Raw genomic sequence first — 23,393 nt, forward strand, 5'->3', positions numbered from 1 at the left:
CAAGGAAATCTTTGTCCATTGTTTTAATTTCATGTTTATGTCAATAAAATGTTTGTATTTTCTTATATTGTTTTAATGTTAAGACAACTACTACTGGTTCAAAACTACATATATTTTAAGTTTCATAAAAAGCTTAAGTTTTTTCCTTATGTATACAAAAGACATCTTTGAATAACGTTTGAGTTTTTCAGCTGACATTGATCCATGTTTCTTTCATTGGATCGGCTTCCCTGTTAAGATGTTTCCTGGCACCAGCACAGGAATGATGTTGACGTGTTGTCGGCCTGGGCGGTACAAGCCACGGCTCCCTTTGATCAGAGAACTGCTGACACGGATTTCTCGCTAGGCTCTAGATTCTATAATTTTTGAGTGATGATGCTAGAAGGAGATTCTACTTTAGTCTAAATGTTGAACCTCTGTGAGTCTAGATATTATTAACTTTTCTTTCTGGTATGAACTTCTTCAAAATTGCTTATTTGGGGGGAGGGGGACACTTCCATTATTTTCACCAGAGGTTGAGAGTTCTCTGGCATTAGGTTAATTGTCAACCATTAATGGTGCCAATGAAAGTCTACGAACTCCTGCGAGCATTTCAGAGCACCCGGGAGGGAGGCCTGGCTGACAAGAGCAAGGGGCTCCACTGGTGGCAGGTCTCCGGGACACACAGCCTTTGGTGCAAGACGGCTGCTTTCAGTGCTTCTATGGTGACTGAAAGGCACAGACCCAGGTTTCCCATGGATCGTTTCCTTCCTCCTGGCCCTCACGTCAGATGTCACAGATGGTCAGCATGTGACCGGGATCAGGCAGTGGTCATGCAACGGCGGGGTGAGGTCTGAGGCTCCCCATAAGAATTAGACCATCTGGGTTCAAAATCCCGGTTTCCCAACTGATGAGTCCTGGGGCAAGTTATGTAGCTCTTCTCTGCCACACTGCACCCATCTCCAAAGACAAGGCTGTCACCAAAGGAAAACCTAAAGGTTTTTACAAGCAGTAAATTATTGCTTCCCGTCTTTTCTGCATGAGGGCACTTGAAACCACAATCCCGTGTGACGCCCTGGGGTAAAGGGGCGCGGTTTCTGTGGCCAGGCCGGACCTGACCGAGCAGCCCTGCTACTAAGCTCACAGCAGCGCGCGGCTGAAACCTGCTCCCGGGCCCGTGCTCGAGGCCCACGCCTGAGAGGTTGTAGAGTCAGGCGTCTACCCGAGGCCCCCAGCCTGTCAGTAACAGGGCCAGGATTCACTCCGACCTATGTCTCTCTGACACCACAGCACAACATTTAATTCATAATCAGAGCTGAAACCATGGAAAGAATGACTCAGATGTCTGTCTAGATTATTTCACAGTTTTGCAACATAACTTTAGGCAAATTATTTATTTCCTGTCGTTATGAAAAGCACAAAGAGATCCTGTTCCCTGAACAGACAGAAAATGTAAAAGAACATAAAAGACACAGGTAATGGAATATGGAGAATGACAATCACCAATAGGTGAGGATGGTAAGTTTTACAAATCACATTTTATAGACTTCATGGATAGGCAGATGTAAAAACACATGTGATCTCTGACATGTCCTGATGTAGCACCCCGACTGGATGTCTTTATGTACCAAAGTTGTAAACATGTCACTTTCTTTTCTGTTTCTTTCTTATAAAAAATACGAGATAAGTCCCACTTCAGCTACTGAGCTAATCAGGGTTAATGTATTTCATTTTACAGATCTGTTATTTACAGTGGAATATCTGGTATCTTTTGAAAATTATTTATCCGTATTATTTATTTTAATTCCAATAGTAGAATATAAATTTGCTTTCTAGTCTTGTTGTGTAACAGCAGTCTTGGAGTTATTTTTAATTGTATATAAAATGATCTAAAAACACAAAATTTTTATGGCTTTAAGGCCCGTAACTACTTTCCAAGAGCTTTATTCTTCAGTGTCAAGAATGTTGTTTCCTATAATATGAATAGTGTGAACGGGAAAAGTAGCGTTTACATAGTCTTTACTTTAAAATAAACTCTCTTCTCAAAATGTAACACATTTCAAGGTATATTGCCATACAGTAACCTCAAGAGCAATTATCAGGCCAAAATAGAATAGCATACAGGGCAGAACGTTGATCCAAATTTTTTAAGGATTTGGCATAAAAGTATTCATTAAAGGCATATAGTTAAGAAAAACGTTTCTCAGAATCTGGTTAGCTGGTTATCTGAATTTAAGCCTCCTGGTGAGCACAAAGCAAATTCTTTCCTCACTTTGGCTAGCAAACCGGGAGAATCTTGTATACAAATTAGTGATCTCAGGCCCTTAGAAGGACTAGACTACATTTTTATGTAAGAAAGTGGAGTGATGTTAATATATATATTATAAGGTGTTATTTTCTCATATGTGTAAAATGCTGCCTTAAAATGTACACAGAATGTTTGAGGGAACTCAAATGGCACCTGCTCATGCAAAATTTCCTTCAGAGAATAATTAAGGCACAGGAACTAAAAACAGAGTCCCTGGGCCTGGGATAGAGGTGAGGATGCAGACACAGCAGAGGACCGAGTGCTTCTCTTACGGACCCCGTCTCCGCGATCCGCACACTTTCTGTGGAACGCGCCTCCCAGGTGCCTCATTATTCAGTGATGGGTCAGGAGGAGACGTGCTTCTGACTGCCCCTCATTTCATGAACCTCTGAGTAGACACGTCCTCCACCCCCTCAACCGGGTGCCGAGTCTGCGTGACCCACTCAGGTCTGATTCCCGGGTGGGCTCACGTTTGGTCTGAAGTCCCCCATTTTTGTTGATTTTTGTAAGTCAGATGTTCAAAGACTCTAGCAGCCCTTTTCTCTGATATTAGAATGCTAACATCCATTGTAATTTTCCTGTTTACATTACAGTTACTTTTATAAATCTGGATTTTAAACTTTTTGGGGTCAGGAACCATAATGGACTTTTTCCCATGGCACCTTGAAGAGGGTTTTCTCAGAGTAGGTTCTCAGCAAATATCCAATTAACTTAAATGCAATTACTGTCTTTACTTTTATTACACTTTGATTTATATATGTCTTGATTCTTATTGTCTAAAACATCGTAAGTGCCATTAATTTCCTTACACTTAAAGATCTTTAGCAATGTCAAATAATGTTCAATCCTAATGCTAAAAACGGAAATAAAATACGCCTCTTGAAAACGGAACGACACAACTCAGTGAGAACAATTTATGATGATAGATTTTCTGAAAAGTTTACAGCTGGATTTGTTTGGGACAGCCACGTTACAGAACTGCTGAGCGGCTTCCTTACTCTCATTAAGCCTTTGTAAAGGAAGACATTACATCAGGCAGCCACCTAGAGGCACACGTCACGTAACCAAGTCTGTAGATGCTGTTGTGTACATCAGTGGAATGAGTTAAAGACAGACCAGAAGGCTCCTACCCACAGACCTTCCTGCCCACTTATTATTACACAGGAGTCCAAGGGCACAGGGGCAAGAACTAGAATAAAAACATTCCCAGGCACCTTTGTCCCCACTCTGCAGTAAATGGCAGAACTGAGATGGGGACTCTTGTGTGAGTGACATGGGTGGGGAAAGGTCTCAGGAGAAAGCGGATGAGGAGGGAACACCTGGCTATATGTGGGCTCCTGAGGGCGGGTGGCCCCCGTGTCACCTGCCAAGGCTGGGGAGGCAGCCTCTGTGCCCCACCTCTGCGTCCTCGGCTGCAGCCACACCGATTCCAGGCAGAGACTCCTGTAAGAGGGGCAGCGACACTCACAGCAGCGGGGGTCAGGGCACCGCCCACCGCAAAGGACTGGAAAGACAGCAAAGGCCTCAAGGGCGTCTCCACCGGAAGGGACGGAGGCGAGCAGAGCAATTACTGAAGCAAGAGGCAAAGACTGGGCTGGAGGTTGTAAGAGCCTTGAGGAGGGAGCTGATGGGAGCACAGGACGTGTACATTCGTTCTCTCATCAGGAAATTAAGTCACTCAGATCCTGCCATCTTCTGAAGAGCCCGCATTTTAAGTATTAACTATTGTGTGACAGTTATTTCTCTGGTAACAAAAGTAAAAGAGAAGGGCAGTGAAGTACACCCAGATGGGGTTGGTTTATACTTGTAGAGATAACCTTGGATGTTGCCAAGGGTTCCTCTTTCAGAGCAAAAAAACAAACAAGTGAAAAAGACGTGGAGGCCTGTGGGACTCCGCTGAGACTAATGCTGTGCAGTTCTGTACACTGAAGGCCGCGGAGCCCTGCAGATGTCCAGAAGGAGGACCCTGAGGTAAAATGCCACAGGTAGGTCAAGAATTTCCAATGGACAGTGAACCACACAAGTCAGAAGCAGCTCCACGTCACGTACATCCTAATACGCGGAACAGGAAAATAAAATCCTACGAAAGTGAGCTCTTCTCCTCTTCACGTTTGTGAGCACAGGGGAAATTGTTAGTCTCACACTTAACCAGAGGGAATCGTTTTGTCTTTAGAATGTGCACATGTTTTGAAGGGTGAAATACAAGGAGTTTCAAAATATTTATAAAAGAAAAAAAAAAAACCTGTTTACTCCAGAGTACAGGTGGAAAATAAAAATGGACACTTTATAAAACAAACATGCCAAATTTACCAATTATTAAATACATGTATAGTTTAATATTCCTCACATTTTACACAACGTGTAGGTTAGATTTTCTCCCTTTGCATTAATTCCCTGGTGTGCGTGAAGATTGCTAAGAAATCCTAATATATGGCAAATTAGATAGCTACTTTTAGCTAAATAATTTCAAAAGAAAAATGATAAAAATTATGTCAAATCATTTAGGACATGATATTACATATAATATGCAATGTTTATAAAATGATTGTATGATTTTACACGTGACCTCTCGAAGTCGTCTCTATAGCTTACAAAGGGCTTAATACAGACCTGAGAGGGGAAAAAATAACAGTAAAAAATAACAGACCTACTTATTTTTCTCCTCCCCGAATTATCATAATTCTCAAAAAATAAAGCAGCCGAGGATTTCAACTGTATCAGAGAAACCTGTCCTAGACCAGCTTGTGCAAACTCTATGTAACTACATCTATTTTTCTTGGGTGCCCTCCTCATTAATGCGGACTGTGCCCTGGGCCTCTTACTGTGTTGTTGGGATGATAGTTGAGGTGTAAGCCACTGTCGCAGAGGGGAGACGAGGTGCCACTGCTCTGGTCACTCGGTGCACCTGCGGGAAGAGTCACAGCATCGCTGGTTAGAAGCCCACCTGTTCTACACGGACACCTTCTACATGGCGTACTTCACTACACTCAGTGGTATCAGGTAAGCCAGGTAGTAAAATACATCTGTATTTCACTTATATCAAAGCCAGGGTTTTGCAAGTAAACAAAAATAAAAATTAAAACCTAAGGTAGCCCCAAAAGAGACCTGCAAATATTTATCTTTTCTTTTCTTTTTTTTTTTTAACATCTTTATTGGAGTATAATTGCTTGACAATGGTATGTTAGTTTCTGCTTTATAACAAAGTGAATCAGCTATACGTATACATGTATCCCCATATCTCCTCCCTCTTGCGTCTCCCTCCCACCCTCCCTATGCCACCCCTCTAGGTGGTCACAAAGCACCGAGCTGATCTCCCTGTGCTATGCGGCTGCTTCCCACTAGCTATCTATTTTACAATTGGTAGTGTATATATGTCCATGCCACTCTCTCACTTCGTCCCAGCTTACCCCTCCCCCTCCCCGTGTCCTCAAGTCCACTCTCTACGTCTAAATATTTATCTTTTATTTCAGAAACATTAAGGTTTTATTAAGGGAAATATGCAACCATATAAAAAATACTATTTCATTTTATTATCCAAAGTGGCTTATTCTTATGAATCATACTTAGAATGGTGCAAGATTTTGTTTGGCTAAAAAATTCTATTTAATATCATGTCTTAATCTACTAGCAAATCCCATGTTTATTTACCATAATTCTCCATGATGCAAAAAAAGTTTGTAAGTGCTCTGTCTTTACAACTGTTCTTGGTATATACTGTAATTGGAAGCACCCTCACTGACACTATTTAATTTTGTGAATTTGCAACTAAAACACTTCGTATTAGATCCTCATGAGAAACCTACCAATGTCTATTTTTTAAAGATGAGTGTTTAATATGTATAAAATAACTAATAAAAACCTGCTGTAGAAAAAAAATAAAGATGAGTAATATATGTCTTAAAGATTTGTGATTTTTCTAAGATTTTACAATTTAGTAATTGTTTCAGTCAGGATTAAAATACATATTTCTTGATTTCTGATTCATTGCTTTTTCTGTAAACATTATATTTTTGGAGTTGTTAATGTAGATAAATATGATCTATTAATGTAATTAATTCCCAGTTTTTATTTGACGTACAACGCTTAAATGCAAACATCATTACAGGTTACGCTCCTAATGTATTAACCCACGTGCTCAAAAAAAACCAAAAAATGCTGCTGCTCTCCTCTTTTACGACCCTGAAATTCTATAGTTTTCCTGGTGCTAAGAAGGGAAACAGGCTTTTTTGCCTAGATATATATAGCCTAGATACAGTTTTCACACTCTTTAAATCTTAAGAAGTTCATACTTTGTTTTTGCTATTTTTTCTTTTGATGTTTTCTCTGCATTTCTCTCTTATGAGACAATATTTTTAAGGGACACACATATTACTTTAAAACTCATATGCATTTTGAAGTGAATAAAAGGAAAACATAGCATATCAAATTCTGCAATGCATCGACAGCAGTCCTTTGGAATTTAAAGACTTAACTATAGCACAAAAAGACGGTAGATGTAAACTCAGTGATCTATGCCTGTGTCTTAAGATGTCAGAAGTGGAAGAGCAAACAAAGTAAACAGAAGACAGAAAATAATAAAAATAAAGTGAAAAGCAATGAAACAGGACACTGAAAGTAACAGACAGAACTAACCAAGACAAAAATGGGTTCTTTGGAACGATTAATAAAACCCATAGCAAAAACGATCTAGTAAAAGAGAGAAAATATAAATTGTAAGTATCAGGAATGAAGGAGGAGGCATTACTGCAAATCAACAGATATTAAAAGGATAATGAAAAGATATGATGAATAACTTCATGCAAAGATTGACAACTTAGTTGAAATGAACAAAAATATTGAAAAAAATCTAACCAAAATTTACAAAAGAAGAAGAGAGAATATCAAAAAAGTCCTATATCCATTTAAGAAATTAATTCATACAAAACAAAAATGATAATTCTAGGATCAGATTGTTTCTCTGGTGAATTTATTCCATCATTTAAGAAAGAGATATGATCTCTGTTAAACAATTTCTCTCTGGAAATAGGAGTTACAACTTCACAACTTATACAAAGACATAATAACCCTGGTACCAAAATCCCACTAAAACACTACAGGAAAAGAAAAGTACATCTGGAAATCTTTAATGCACATAGATTTAAAAAAAAATAGCAATACATTAGCAAATTAAAATGTGTAATATACATAAAAAAATACGCCATGACCATGATGTTTATCCTAGGAATGCAAGCTTTATTTGGCATTCAAAATCAATTTTTAAAACGTCACCCTATCAACAGAAAAAAAAAAAAGAAAAAATGTAATATCTCAATGGATGGAAAAATATTTGACACAACTCAACATTAACTTCTATTAAAAAAAAAGAAAGGAAAAGAAAAATCCTCAGGAACCCAGTAATATAAGGGCACCTCTATTCTATTCTAATAAAGGGCATCTATGAACACCCACAGCTGATGTCACACTTAATGGTAAAAAACTGGAAGATTTCCCACTAATATCCTGAGCAGGAGAAGGACGTCTGCACTCAGCACTTCACTCAGCATTTTACAAGAGGCCCGAGCTGTTGCAATAGACCACCCGTCCCTCCCCCGCAAAGAAAGGAATTAAAATAAATATAGCTTGGAAAGAAACAAGCAAAACATTATTTGCAGATGACCAAACTTTATATGTAGAAAAATTTAGAGAAAGTACAAAAATCTTACTAGAATTAATAAGAAAATTAAACTATGCTACAGAATGTTGATGTATAAAAATGTGATGTGTTATTGTTTCTATGCGTTAGCAACAGATAATTAGAAAATTAAATCTTTAAAATATTATTTACAACAAAACAAAAACATAAAATGCTTAAAATAAATTTAATGTAAGATATGCAATATTTTTCCACTGGAAACATTAAAATATTGATGAGAAAAATTAAAATATAAAATATAAATAAATGGAAAGATATGTTTGTGGAATGAAAGGTTTAAAATTGTTAAGGTGTTCATTATATTAATTGTCTATAAATTCAGTCACATTCAAAATCATAATAGTTTTTTAAATAGAAATTGACGTGCTATTTTAAAATGGATGCAGTAATGCAAAGAATCTAGAATAGCCAAATGATCTTGAAGTATCACAAAGTTGAAGAACCTATCCTACGTGACTTTTTAAAGTATTATAAAGCTGCAATAATCAACAGTGTGGTTTTGGTGAAAGAACAGATGCATAAATTAGTGGAAATAAGATAGTGATTCCTTCATTCTTCATTCCTACCTTGGAACCAAAATGTTACTAATATAACATAGATTATAAACTTAAACATAAAAATCAATGCTATAAAGCTGCTTGCAAAAGTGTAGGGAGATATCCTTGCGACCTTGGGGTAGGCAAATATTTCTTAGAAAAGATGCAGAAAACCAAAAGCATATACAACAAAAACAACAACAACAAAATGGTAAATTAGACCTTATCAAAATCAAAAAGTTGTGCAAACTTGAGACACGTTTAGGTAAAAAATACAGTCATGCACAGAATGTTTGTAACACATATAGTGTTACTGTAAAAAAGCTTATTATAAACAGGCTTATTGACTCCTTCAGTGTGATAATATAAAGGCATACCAACAGAAAAATGGGGAAAAGACGTGAGCAGACACATTACAAAGTAAGATATGCAAATAGATAATAAAATATGCAAATAGCACATGACAAGGAGCTAATCATCATTAGTTTTCAGGGAAATGCAAATTAAAACTACAATTCGGTACCACTACACACTCAAGAGAGTAGCTGAAGAAATTTTTGACCATCAAATATTGGAATTAATGGAGAGCAGCCAGACCTCTCTCATCCACCACTGGAGTGGACAGTGGGAGGTTTTTAAATATACGCCCACCTTAGAAATATATTTGGCAGTTTGTTAGCAAGTTGATTACACATCTATCTTGTGACTCAGCAATTCCACTCCTAGGTACTTATAGTAGTGACATAAAATACTATGACTTCCAGAAGCCTTGTACGAGAATGTTTATAGCAGCTTTATTTACAATAGCAAAATACCAGAAACAGTTCTGCTGTCTATCAGCAGGAGAATTCATTACCAAACTTTACTACACTCATATAGTAGAATACTATACAGCAATGTAAATAAATAAACTCCTGAAATATGTAACATGAGACGGTTCATAATGAAAGAAGCAGACGTAAAAGAATAAATACAGTTTGATTACATTAATACTTGATGACAAGAAATTAAGTCAGTAGTTGTTTCTGGGGAAGTTATTTACTGGAAGAGGCACAGCAGAACCGTTCTGTGATCTAAAGGGATGCGGATTAAGCAAATGTGAGCATTTGTCAGAGCTGATCCCACTGAGCATTGAAGATCTTTGCATTTCATTTCATGTAAACTATGCCTCAGTTAAAAATAATTCTTCTTTGATTTTAGCAAAAACTATAAGATAATATGCATTTCATTTCATAATATGCAAATAGATACAGAAATTTTTAAGTAGCTCTTATGAAAATTATTACATTTCCACATAGACTGGGGGCTTCCTTCAACCTCCCTATTCTCATCAGGACAAATTAAGTGTAAATGCTTATTTAGTAAGTTCAGTAGCCAAATAAGAGAATATTATTTTCTACTTAGAGAATATATATTCATCAAACAATATGAATGAAATTTTAATAGAGATACAAAATGTATATGTTTGATATGACATTTATTTTTAAAGTAAATAATATTTCCCCAATTATAGGTTGGAAAATAACTAAATGTGAATACATTCTGAAACACAAACAACAGCTTTTCCCTTTGGAGAAGGGTTAATTGAATGCTTTGTGATATTAAAGAAAAATGTTTGCATTCAGGCAGAAATCCCAACTTTAAAAAGAAATTACTAATTACTGCCAGGAAATAATGGTTTAGAAAGTAAATATGACGTGAGCATTTTACCTATTCTTCATAAATGCTTACATGCACAATCTTCATTCAGTGGGAGTTTGAGGAAAGCAGGTGCTCTTTTAAAAAATGAGACCGTCAGGGTCACTTCTTCTCCGGCATTCCGAAGAACCTGAACCTAACATAAAACATAATAAAAACGATACCGTTATCAGTACGCTGGCAACAATTTTTGTGCGATTGAAAACCCTTGAAATAATGGGTTGTCTTTTCCACGTCTCACATTTTTCCCTAGTGGTCAGAAACATTTTATGGCAGATGGAGGGGATGAAAGATCTAACACTGCAGGAATGCAGCCATCCACATCCTTCCTCTTCCCATCAGCCTGTGGTCCCTGTTCACTCACGATGTCATCATCTTTCATTCACATTGATCAAGGCTCTCGTGAGTTTATGGTCTATGTTAGGTCTACAGAAAGATGTAGTGCTCGAACCACTATATTTATTAATTTACTAAATATTTATTGAGCATCCAGGATGCACTCTTTGGAGATCTATGAATAAATCACCCTGCAGATATGACCAGGGTGCTAATTCTAATTAAAGTTGTTCCAATTCACTCAAACACTTTTGCAAAAAATAAATGGTTATTATTTTCCCACTATACCATTGTACGTTTTCTTTTCCTTTCCCTGAAAATTTAGAATAATGATGGAGACAGCTATTATCAATAACTCTCAACGCTCTAAATTATAGAATTACTAGGTCTATTTCTACCAGTTAAATAATGATAATTTCTCAAAATATTATACCAAAACAAATGTAAGCAATATTAAAAGAAGTTCAGAAAGCTGAGGATTATTTAGAGCAAACATACCTGGAAAAGGTATAAATATATATATAATTTAAACACTCACATAAACTAACAGAAGAATTAAGAATAATTAGTGAAGAAGCAACTAATAAACATGGGAACATAATTTATTAAACATATAGAAAAATGCTCACCATAAAGTCATTAAAGAATTGACTATCAAAATGGTTTAGAATGAGTTCTGGTCCCTACAAGATGGCATAAAGTTATCTCTCCCAAACAAGTACAACTAAAACACTGAAAAAAGTGCCAGAGACAACCAAGTAGAACTCTGAAAGGTAGGAAAAAACAAACCGATTAGGGCCCCCAGGCCTGGAGGAAGAGCACAGAGGGGGGATGTCTTAAACGCTCTTTCCCCACAGAGGGGTGGTCCACCCACTGCTAGGTGAAGCGTCCCTTTATCCACTTCGTGGCAGCAGGGACCCGACCTGGGGAAGCCCCTTCCCCTCCTCTAGCACCACCAAGGAACGGGGTGGCAGGGGGGAGCCTGATGACACAGGTGAATCAATCAGACCCAACTAGCACCAAAAAGGTTCTAAATGTCATATTGTCAGTGGAACCGCAGCCCACAGAATTAGGCGAGGACCTGTGTGCTAAACAGTGACTTCTTGCTAAAAAGAAAAATAAGTAAATAAGAACCAGAGACTCTTAACAAATAAGCAAAATGGCCAGGATTAAAATAACATGTCACACTAAGACCCAGGAAAATCATAATTTGAATGAGAAAAGATAATCAAGTAACACAAACTAGATGAATTACATACTGGAATCATCTGACAAGGGTTTTAAAGCCACCTTAAAAATATTTCAGCAAGAAATTAAAAATTATCTTGAACCAAATGAAAAATTACAATATCTCAGGAAAGAAATACAAATTATAAAAAGGAAATGAAATTATAGAACTAAAAAATACAATAACATAAATAACCTTGCTGGATTGGCCCGGTGATAGAGTGACAGAAGATAGAATCAGTAAACTTGAGGACAGAACAATAAAATTAGCCCAATCGGAGCAACAGAGAAGATACAGACACACACATGAAAACAATATATTTCATCATGTTAAAAGTAGAAAATTTTTAAAATGAAGAAAATTATATAATCATTTTAATAGATACAAAGAAGCATTTGATTACATTCATTTGATAAAAGCTCACAGAAAACTGAGTATACAAAGGAGTATCCTTCATATTATAAAGAGTATACACAAAAACGTATGAGAAGCATCACAGCATTAACTATGAATTATTGAAACATTTCTCTTTGAGATCAGAAATGAGGCAAAAATGTCCACCAATTTCATTTCTACTTAATTTTTCTTCAGATCTTACTGTAATAAGGCCAGAAAAGAGCTAATAAAAATCATAAAAATTGAAAGAAGAAATGAGACTGACACTATTCAGAGGTAACGTGATTTTGAACACAGAAAATCCTTAAGAGCCTATGGACACTATTACATGAGACATTGCCAGGTGAGTTATTAAGTGAGTTTAGTATGGAATAGCATAGATACAAAGTAATATACAAAGATCAACTGGTTTTGATTTAATTTCAACAAACAAATACAACATTGTTAAATAAATGAGGGAGATGCTATGTTCCCCAGACATAACACTGTGAGGAGATCATTTCTCTCCTGCTTTTCCAGATTCAAGGCAATCCCGTGCAAAGTCCCCATTTTTTTCTTTAGTTTTTAGCTTAGTATGAATTTATGAACTTGGCTTGTTTCCAAGTGGCATTTAATATTTATATACTCATTATTATGTAAGTGCACTGCGAGTGTGTTAGTGAAATACATGGGGCAGTGGAATGCAATGGCTAAATACATTCTATCGTAAGCGTGCAATAGATAATGTCTAGCGTTAAATAAAAACTAACATTACAAGCATCTCAAGTGTAAATAAGAGAATAAAGTAGAAATGTATAAGTTAAATATAGTTACCTCAGAAATAGGCAATGGGCAACTGCTTTTCTTTTAAAGCTTTACATTTGTATACATCAATCTTGAAGTTTTGGTCAAGTGTAACTGAGAAAAATAACAACTTTTTAAAAATTATAAAATCTTACCCTAGAGAGAGAACTTTATTTTACTTTGTTTTTAATAAAAGGCCAATTATGGGTATCTTTCTGGATAAGCATAACTTCAAGTCCTTGACACATACACATTTCTTAATGCAGAAATATCCATCTTTTCAGTGACCAGGATTGACATATTGTGTTTTTAAATTTTTTTCAGGTTTCCTGCTATGCCTTGGATGCATATTTCATTGGCCTGATACTGTCAGGTTGGAAAATATAGGTTCCACACCATGAATAATAATGAATGTCATCTTCCTGCAAAATCAGAAATCAGCACCAATCCAATTGTCTTCTTCATGTTCATTCACATTTTATGATGCAAATCAAATGTGCATTTTAATTAGATAATGTATCAGCACAGCTATTCTCTCATATTGCCTTGGGTGAGTACGTGAGCAAAGGGACAGAGATTGGTAAAAAATGGCAATCGGTAAAAACAGAAAAGGGAAGTGGAATTAAAGGAGATATTTATAGGTTGACTCTGTTAAACCGGGACAAGCTAACGGCTCAGTCCGCGAACTGAACATTCTTAAGCTCCATTCGTCTGTTAGAAGCGAAACTTCATAAAATCCTCTCGTGGTCTCTGTCCTTCCTCCATCCTGTCGGGGGCCATCCTATCTGCTACGAGACTCTGAAGAGGAATTCAGCTGTCTGCCACTGCTTTGCTATGAAGTCAAAAGTGCTCATAGCTGGGGATTATTTTATATTTTCATTTTTAAAGAATTTATTTTTGTAGGGTAGTCAGGTTCACAGCAAAATTGAGGGGAAAGTACAGAGATTTTCCCCTAGACCCCCCATCCCACAGATGCACAGTCTCCCCGATGATCAACATGCCCCCGCTGAGCGGGACCTTTGTTACAACTTACGAACCTACATTGACACGGCAGCATCACCCAGAGCGCGTGGCCTACGTTCGGCTTCGCTCTTGGTGCTGAGTATTCTGTGCGTTCGAACGTGTATCCACCATCAGCGAATCATACAGAGTATTTTCGCTAAAAGCTAAAATCCTCTACGCTCTGCCTACTCATCTCTCCTCCACGCCAACCTTGGCTGCTGTTTTTAACTGATGAAAATAGAGACTTCTGTTTTGCCTGGACCTGCTTGAAGCACACATTAGGAAACACACACACACACACACACACACACATCTTCAGTGGCAAACGAGCACTGAGACGGCTTGTGAAGACCTCAGCTCTTAGCCCAGCATGCTGTCAGAACAGCCAGACAAGATTCAGATCTCCAGAGAGGAAGATAAGCATTGCAACTCACTGACGGCCGTGTTGCAAAGCAGTTACCTAGAATTTCACTTTGACTTTGGACTCTTCCCTCTTGACATGTTGTTACCTGCAGTAAATAATTTCCTTAAAGTCTTGACCTCTGGCAGAAAAGGAAATTGAACGTGACTTTGAGGAATGATTTTAAACAAACTTTTTCAGACAAAACAACTACGCTAACACTAGATAATATATCAAGCTTTACTATTCATGTTGAGATGGTGTTCACCTGTGAACACTGAGTAAACAAAGCATTTTATTATGTAATCATTTTTTATTCATATTAATTGTGGGGAAGAAAGAATTTACTTAATCCATATATTATTACAGCATAAGAGTCTGAGATGAAACTGTAATTGTAAGGCTTTCCTGAATGGGGTCAGGTCCTCTGGCCCCTGTCACTCTACATTCACGTTCAGGTTTTCGGAGGAATCTGTGGAGTGTCGGGGGCATCAGGGGCAGGTGCACACGACCCCCTCTGGGATGTGAGGAGAGGTGTCCACTTTCACATCTGATGACAGGTGGGGCAGCATGGTGCCAGTTCTCAGGGCAGGAGACAGGGCCTTCGTAAGAGAGAGACGTCCAAGCAAGGACAGGGTCTGTAATGTCCACAAGCCCTGGTGCTGTTGGTTGGATAGTGAATCAAGTGTAACAGCAGAAATTATCCAGCTGGAAAATAAGGTATAGAACTGTACCTAGGAAAATCACGTCACCATTGGAAAGAGTGGGTGAATCAATTGTGAGAAATCAAGTATCATGTAGAATTTGGAGGAATCGATGCAAGGTAAGAAAGGAATTGGGGATAACTTAGAAATTCTCACCTTGAATTGCTACCACCAAGTGACACAGAACTGTGCTGGAAAAGCTAAAAATAGATGGAATAAGGGATGAGGATTAGGGTTATTGTGGACACAACAGCTGGAGAAAGGTGACGTGACATTCCCATTTCACACATTCATTCATTTCACCACCCTTCCTGCATGTTAATTTGTGAAAAACATTCCATGTACATAAATAAGTACAGTAGGATCCTTTACATAGGCACTTCAAGTCTGAATGTTATGTTGTTGTAAAATAAAAAGTCACAGCAAAAATGTATACATAGGTGTATGTTTAAAAAGGAACTACTACATATTTAATACTTCTGAATTCCTAAAGTTTCAGCCTAAAGTAGTATTCAAGTATGCAGTAATTTTTCAATTTTGGTAAATATTACAAATAAGAATGAAGATTGACTGAATAATGAATGTCAGCTCTAATAATCAGGATATAGTAATGATAATATATCAATGAATTTCAACATGGAAGAGAACCATTTACATTAGTGAGGCAAGATTATCTAGAACACGTGATCCATTTTTACTGTAATACTTAAAGCTATGACTAAAGATCCCATCACTTTCAAAGACTTCATTAAAATAAGAGTCTATGTAATAAAAGTGGGTGAAATGTCACATTCTAGATAAGGTGAACTTTAACTCAACAAGCAGAATGCATTGTTAGCTAGTGCACACACTATAGTAACACTATTTTGGCACTTGTTTTAATTCCAAGATGATTTGTTCAATGATACAAGTAATATTTTACTGTATTTTCTTATTGCTGTGTGCCAACTGACTAGTTTATGTTCCATTAGGCAGGTTAAATTAAATTTTTAAATAGGTAAAAAGTTTACTTTTAAAAAGACATCAGGAACAGATGGGTTCAAAACTAAGTTTTACCTAATTCTTTAAGAAGTAGTTATTCCAGCATAAAATTATTAAAGTTGCTTTAATTCATGTTATTAAATCAAACTAAAATGAAAATTAATAGGAAATTTTATGAAGAGAAAACGTGACCATTATTAATATGAATATAGATGTTATCATTAGTTAATTAATCATCATTAATTAACTATCATTAATTAATAGAAACACATTATTAGCATATAGACTCCAACAAGTGACAAAAGAAACTGAACTATGACTGAGTAGGTTTTATTTCAAAACAGCAAACCTGGATAAATATCAGATCCTATTATCAAAGTAATTACTTTCATCAAGTTAAATATACATACATTATCTATTGATACATAGATCTATTGATATATAGAGAGATGATAGAGAGAGAGAGAGATAAGTAGATTTTTCCCCTCCCTTAGAGATTCTGAGAGGACATTTGGTCAAACTGAGCTGCAATTCCTAATAAAAACTCTAAGAAAAATAGGAATAGAAGAAAACCTTACGATGCTTCTTGAATATGCCTGCCTGTCCCCTGAGCCCAGCACGGTCGTTCCCTAAACACCTGTGTGGCTTACACCCTTACCTCCTTCTACTCTTTGCTCAAAAGTCACCCCGATGAGTCCTACATTCATCAACCTTTTACAAATGATAGCTCTCCACATACCTCTGTCTTTGTTCACCTGCACTGCCTGTCATTTCAGAGCCTGTCAGCACCTTCCTACCCACCTGCACTGTGCTGACACACCGTGTCGAATATGCTGTCACTTGTCTCTGCCCCGTGAAGCTGGGTGCCACACCAGGGCAGCAAGCTGTATCCTGTTCTCAGATGTAGTCAAAGAGCCTAAGATGGCACCTGGCTCATAAAAAGCCTTCATTAAATATTTTTGAATGAATAAAATTAATAACGTCAATTTTAAAAAGCAGTAAAAATTATCCTAAATGTTAAAACAAGGAAACCATGTCAATCAAAATCAGGTACTGGATAAAGATGTCCATTAGTTTTCAAAAATATTGATGAGTTTTACTTATAAAGTAAAATAAGAAAATGGAATTAATTTTATAACTATTAAGAAAATACAATTTTTTTTTATTAAAAATATAATTTTAGTCTCCAAGTATACTCCACTAAAATGCTAATTGGAATTTAAAAGATAATGTAGCTTCATATAAAATTACTGTAACATAAAAATACCCTTTTTCCTATGATAGCAATAAACACCAGGAAAATTATTAAAAATCTGGGGGAGAATCCTATAAAATCTTTAGAAATTTAACTAATTGTCATAGATTGCTTTAAAGAAATTGTAAATTCTTATTGAGGGACAGAAAATAAAATCTAAGCTCTTGCAACGATATGCCATATACTTGGTGAAGTTTTCAATAAAAACAAACTAAGTCAACAGAAAGTTTTAAAATGTCCCCCAGAACATCTGAGAAATACTTTAAAAAGAAGAGTAGTAGGAATTGGGAGAAGTTATCAATCCCTGAATATGCTGTTAAATCCTATAATCAAATCAATGTATTAATATTCAAATGGACAAATTCATCAGTAGAAATGGATAGAACCTCCAAAATAGATCTTAATGTATTTGAACTTGTAATACATGATAGATCGTCTTTTTTTATTTAAACCTAGTGTTAAAAGGACCGGTATCATAAATGGTGCAAGCACAGCTGGGGATACACTAATGATAAATCCGAATGGATTAAATAGTTAAGTGTTAATAATACTACCAGAATAATGTTGTAAGAAAGTGTATAGAGGATTCTGTGTACTCTTTACTGGACAAAAACAGGAAAAATAATAAGCTTGAATCTTGCATCTCACTGAATGTAGATTATGCTTTAAACCACAGGAACAAAACCAGACCAACAGGCTAACAGCTGGCTGAACAGAGCAGGGGTCCCCCATCCGGTCCTGACCTTCTCCATCACTCTCAGCCAGTGGACACACTCAATGGCTCTTTAAACACCACACTGTCAGACATGGCAATGACACGTGACACAACATTGTTAAAATATCCCAACAATAATTCATTTTGACAATACTCTCTCTCCCGAATATTGGGCCATGTTGTCTAAGAAATTATTTTGATTCGTTAATTAGTTTTTGCTAAAAGTCTTACATTCAGTTGTATGATTCACGTTGATATAAATGAATCATGTGTTACCATGTGTGCCACCTACAGTGCAGCCTTCAGTTTATAAAATAAAGCCTGTGATGAGAACAAGGCAAAAGTTATTAGCTTTTATGTTACGAATGAGAATTTGAAAATATTCAAAAGTGAAGTGACCTGCTCAAACATAACATCTGATATATGACAGACTGAGAAGTAAAACTACATGAGTAAGTGAGTTCCCCCTTCTTCCCACTGGGCCACTGCCCCAAAAGGTTAATGGTAAAGCTTAAACAATTCCTTAGGAAGCATTTCTGACTCTCACAGAGACCTGGAGCCGCTGTTCACCATGTCTCAGAGCCCACCTGTCCCTTTACCTGTGGACTCTAGCTCTGCCCGCCACCACACCGCCCGGGTCTGAGAAGGTGCTGGGAGAGAGTCTCCCAGGCGTCAGTGGCTTTCCTCTAAATTGCGGAGACTGCATTTGCTTAAAGTACTTTCTTGTGCATCGGGATGGACGAGTACAGAATTTCGGTTAATGCACGAACGTACATCAAGCATCTGACACGTTGAAACACCACACACGCGATACAGCAGGTGCAGTGTTGACAGGAGGCTGATAAAGCCCTTTAGTTGTAGAGACAATCATCAGTGAGAAGACAGATGCTACAATACATTAAAGGGAGCAGGAAGAGATCAGGAAGGTTTTAAAAAGCGGAGAGCGTGTGGGAATTACTCAACCCAAATCTACTCAGCAGTAGCAGGCGTCACTGTGTGTCTCTGGTCACGCTGCTAGTAGCGCTGATACCACTGACGCTCCGCACCCTCTCTCACTGCTCAGCAGGACAAGAACAAACACACGCGTGGGCCGAACCTGCCCGCAACGTGAAGGTCTCAGCAGCTGTGCCTCTGCTCCCACACTTCTCTCGCTGGTCACACCGTGGAGGGCATCAGCGACTTTTCAAATGAGCAAAGGTCCACTTACCACAACAAGTGTAATCAAACGTTTACTGAGGCCTTAAAATGTTTAATTAAGTCAGACCTTTGTTTGAATGGCCCCGTCTTCCTTAGATGATAGAAAGTTAAGTTTATAAAATGCAGTCATTGCCTATTAACGTATGTTCAGTTCGAATCTTGGGAGGAAGGGGGAGAAAAGACATCCATTCCAGGGTAAAAATATGGAGCATATTTCTTATAGGACGTGGTTATGATCCACTTGAGGCAGACAAGTGAAGTACAGAAGATCTTCATATTCATCCAAGAAAAACCAGAATGTTTAAAAACAATGTCCCATACAGATGATAACATTTCGTATAATCACATTAGACGGAAGTCAGTAATGCACATATTTATTCTAAACCCGTAAGCTTAACCACAGCTACATGGATGTCTAGTTTGCAAACAGTGCCCCAGATTTAAGTGGAATTCTTGAAGGAAAGGAGAGAAATCATAACACTTTTCCTTATTTTTATAGAATTCTGTATAAGATCATCTCGTACAAAATGAATTGTCAAGATGTGAGAACCAAAGCGAGACGCGGTGTCACCCACATTGGATCTGCAGCTGCAGCACACACAGTCGCTAAGTATTTGTTTACACACATTATCCCAACATGTTTGCACAACACAGGACTAAGGAGTAAATACTGCAGAACTGCTTGTAGTGTGGTTTCCTCCCATAGTCTTTCATCTCATTCTATTGCATGAGCCCTTTAAATACGTAGCTTTGAATTTTAGACACCGTCCCCCCCGCGATGCAGAAATGCTTGGATACCGTCAGCAGCACTGCAGGGCCACCAGGCTGGCTCTGCCAGCATTTCCTTGGCAACCGATGTTTGCAGGGCGAGAAACACAGCTGTCCTGCCACAGGAAAACCGTGGTTTCTCTGAGAGTCTGGTAATTTCAAATACTTGAAAATAGATGTGTGTCTCAAATATAACGTGTTAAATGAGTAGGGAGAAAATAATCTGCCTTATATGTTGCTAAATACATGACGAAAAAATAGATACATTTTATTACTTCATAATTACTTCTAATTTCAGTCTTCAGAGAAATCTATCGCGCGTAAAAACGGTGGAGACGGGACAATTATAAAAGCCATTAAGATATTTATCACTTTATGAGATGCATGCACCTTGTTTGGAAGCTGTGTATGTCCCCATCTTACTCATATGGAAATTACTGAGAATATGTAAGGATGGCCCTTAGCAAAAGTATAAACTTATTGCCTTTTTATTTTGTCACCTCGAACTTCTCTCAAGTCTCCTCTTCTACTTTGAGCCCTATTTCTTTTCAAAGGAGTCCCAGAGGACACTCCTGCCACCTGCTACCTGAATGACAAAAACAGAAAACAGAAACAACTGCCTGGGAGTCTCTGTGTCAGTCACTCAGCGTCAGGCTCGGACCCCATGCTCACCCCATCCTCTCCAGCCCACGTGCACCGCTGTCTCAACCTAAAGACACTTCAGGGGAAGGGCAAGCTGATCATGACAAGATGTGAAACATAGCTTGGTGCCCGGATATTAGCCTGTCTTGTCTTAAAACTGCATCGTGTCAGAGGTCATCCGGAATCTTGCGTATCTTGTGTGACCCCAGAACAATGGTTGAGTAACAGGGACTTTAAACTCTACCTCTTTAAATAAATTCAAGTAAATGAATGCCAACTTCAGAAATCTTGAGCCATAAAATTGAAATGGTTTATGTTCAGTTAGCGATTTTAGAAGAACGGGGGTTCACTGAGGGCACGTGAGCTCGCAAAGAGTGTTGGAGAAAACTACTGACTGTAATTCTCCCCAGCATTTCCTCTGAAAGGCAGGCGGTGAGGAGCGCCGGGCTCTCTGCCCGAGACCCGCGTCGTTGAAACCCCCTCTTCCTCACTCCACCCGCCTTAGTTATATTTGAAGTCCTGAGCAGGATAAGAGTTCACGTTTGTCAGTCATGAGAGGAGGAGAAAAGCTGCTCTTACTTCCGCATCTATTATTTCTCTGTTGTCATAGCAACCTGGGCAGCCAGGTCCCCAGACAGAGCACCTGCCCAGCACAGGTCGGGTAGGGAAAAGAGACTGATGGGGCAGCAGCTACCAGATCACCAGACGGGGACGTCGCTCCAACTGTGCTGCAGACTGTTCCCACCCAGGCTTCCTGAACGGGAGACTCGGTCAGTGTGTCTGTGCCGCGTGGGGCTGGGACTCTAGGCCCAGCACAGCTTCTGTTCACGGAAATACCGTGTCATTTCATCGCTGAGCAGAAACCACCGCGCTGGCTGACAGCAGCTGTGCCTTGTCAAGGGCCCCGTTAAGAACAATCAGGCATGCCTTCTCTCTGACGCTGCTTGGCCAAAGAAACTCCCAAACAAATCATCCAGCTCTTTTTGAAGCAACTGGGAGATATATATCGTTATCCCAAACGCTGAGGAGGAAACACCTCGGAGGGTCGCTAAGATTCATCACGCTACGTCCAGAGTAACAAAGTGGAGGACCTGGTGCAGGCTCTTGTCCTTCACGTGTCACCTCAGTGGGTCTAACGAAGGGAACGAGTATAGGTTTTGAATTTCATTTGATGTGGTCAAAGTTATTTGCTACCCAGTAAGCATAAACTTTACATTCCTTGAATAGATGGAACATAAATCATTATAGGGAGAAAGTACAAAAAGCTCAAAATAAAGCAAATGTTATATATTGTCTCTCAGTAGCGTCTGGTAACGCCTTATATTGTATGCTGTGTATGGTAGCTTATATCGTATGCCTTCAAACTAACAGGGCTCTGTTTTGTGGGCGTTGTCGTATTAAAGGATAAACTCTTTACAGGGAGAAAGAGTTTCTAGTATGATTGTTTTATCCAAGAGATGTGATGTGTACACTGGATACCCAATACTTGTTAGTAAAAATAATGCTAATCATGGTTTTGTGTCTCTCACACAGTATTTGAGCTACATCACTTTAAAAACATTTAAAAACATGCGTATTCCCTCATTTTCACAACTTGTAATTTCCTCAACGAAATATTTTTTTACTGTTAAATACAGGCTGATTTCTGTTGTGGAAGTAAAAATATACCTAATCATTCTTAGACTACGAAAAATATTCTGTATCTGATCATCAAAATATACTTCCATGAAGAATATAAAACGTCTTTGACCAGAACTTCAACATCAAGTCAGTGTGAAAGAAACACTTTAGATATTATAGATGTTTTCTCATAACTTTATGTTGTTAACATTTTCATGCCAAGAGTATACTTCATCCAATTATTTTAATGCTAACTAAGAGTTCGTTTCCATCTACTGCTTGGGTTTTTTATGATGCTGTAATGTCTGGCACTTGTCCATTCGCCTGAGAGCCTCTCCAGGTAAACAGTAAATAACTTTAAGTAAACCAGGCACTACAGCTCCGACTGCTGCAATGGATGGAGACGTATTTCTCTCCTGTGTATTTTCAAGATATCTCAGGTCAGTGAACGGAAAGCAGCTGTATCCATCCCAAAGGCGGCTGCACGCACCTGACCATGGGGTGGCCCAAAGTTACATTTGTCCATGCGGGAAAAGACCTCAAGGAAGGAAAATATGATAATATTTGCCAAACTAACTTGGACTCCACAGTCAGAGTGAGTATAAATGTGTGTGGGGTGGAGACAGGGAGCGGGGGGTGGTGCAGAGTGAGTGGCTGTAAGAATGTTCGATGGAAGGCTTTGTGAAGTTGAGTCTGGTGAGTTAAAACAATGTGTAATATTCTATTTCCAGATGTTTGACATGTGTTCTTTCCTCAGTTAGATTAAGGTCTTACTATTTTATAGTCTCCATAGTTAGGAATCCATCTATTTTTATAACTTTTCCTCATCCAATTTATTATCCTAGTCAACAAACATTTACTGAACTTCTCCAAAGAAAAATAGAGCCATATTTACTAAAAGCCCAGGAAAACCTGAAATATAAATATCTGTAATTGTCAAGATCTGGTCAATAGAAAGCAGGTATTTCAGACAGGGGGATTTAATTAGGGACTTGGGGAAATTTTCAACAGAGGAATGAGGCAGTAGGGAGACCAGCAGCAGCAGAACTCCACGGCCACCCTGCCACAGAGGACCACGGCGGCGGTGACGCTGGCGGGCCCCAGGAGCCACCGTGGGGCTGCCCTCAGGATCGGGCTGGTGCGGAAGCCGAGG

At 38.2% G+C, this 23,393-nt stretch overlaps 1 protein-coding gene across 7 annotated transcripts in view; it reads right to left on the reverse strand.

Annotated features, from left to right (window-relative positions):
* Window positions 1–23,393, reverse strand: part of SNTG1 (syntrophin gamma 1) — a 478,079-nt gene that overhangs the window by 126,370 nt on the left and 328,316 nt on the right. For all 7 annotated transcript variants that reach the window (XM_082363008.1, XM_082363004.1, XM_082363005.1 and 4 more), the window contains 2 exons: window positions 10,247–10,349; window positions 5,110–5,192 (listed from right to left, as the gene is read on the reverse strand). In XM_082363008.1, the coding sequence (XP_082219134.1) occupies window positions 5,110–5,192; window positions 10,247–10,349 (186 nt within the window). The remainder of the gene's footprint in view (window positions 1–5,109; window positions 5,193–10,246; window positions 10,350–23,393) is intronic.

Source organism: Balaenoptera borealis, assembly GCF_965194805.1.
Source record: "Balaenoptera borealis genome assembly, chromosome: 17".
NCBI lineage: Eukaryota > Metazoa > Chordata > Mammalia > Artiodactyla > Balaenopteridae > Balaenoptera > Balaenoptera borealis.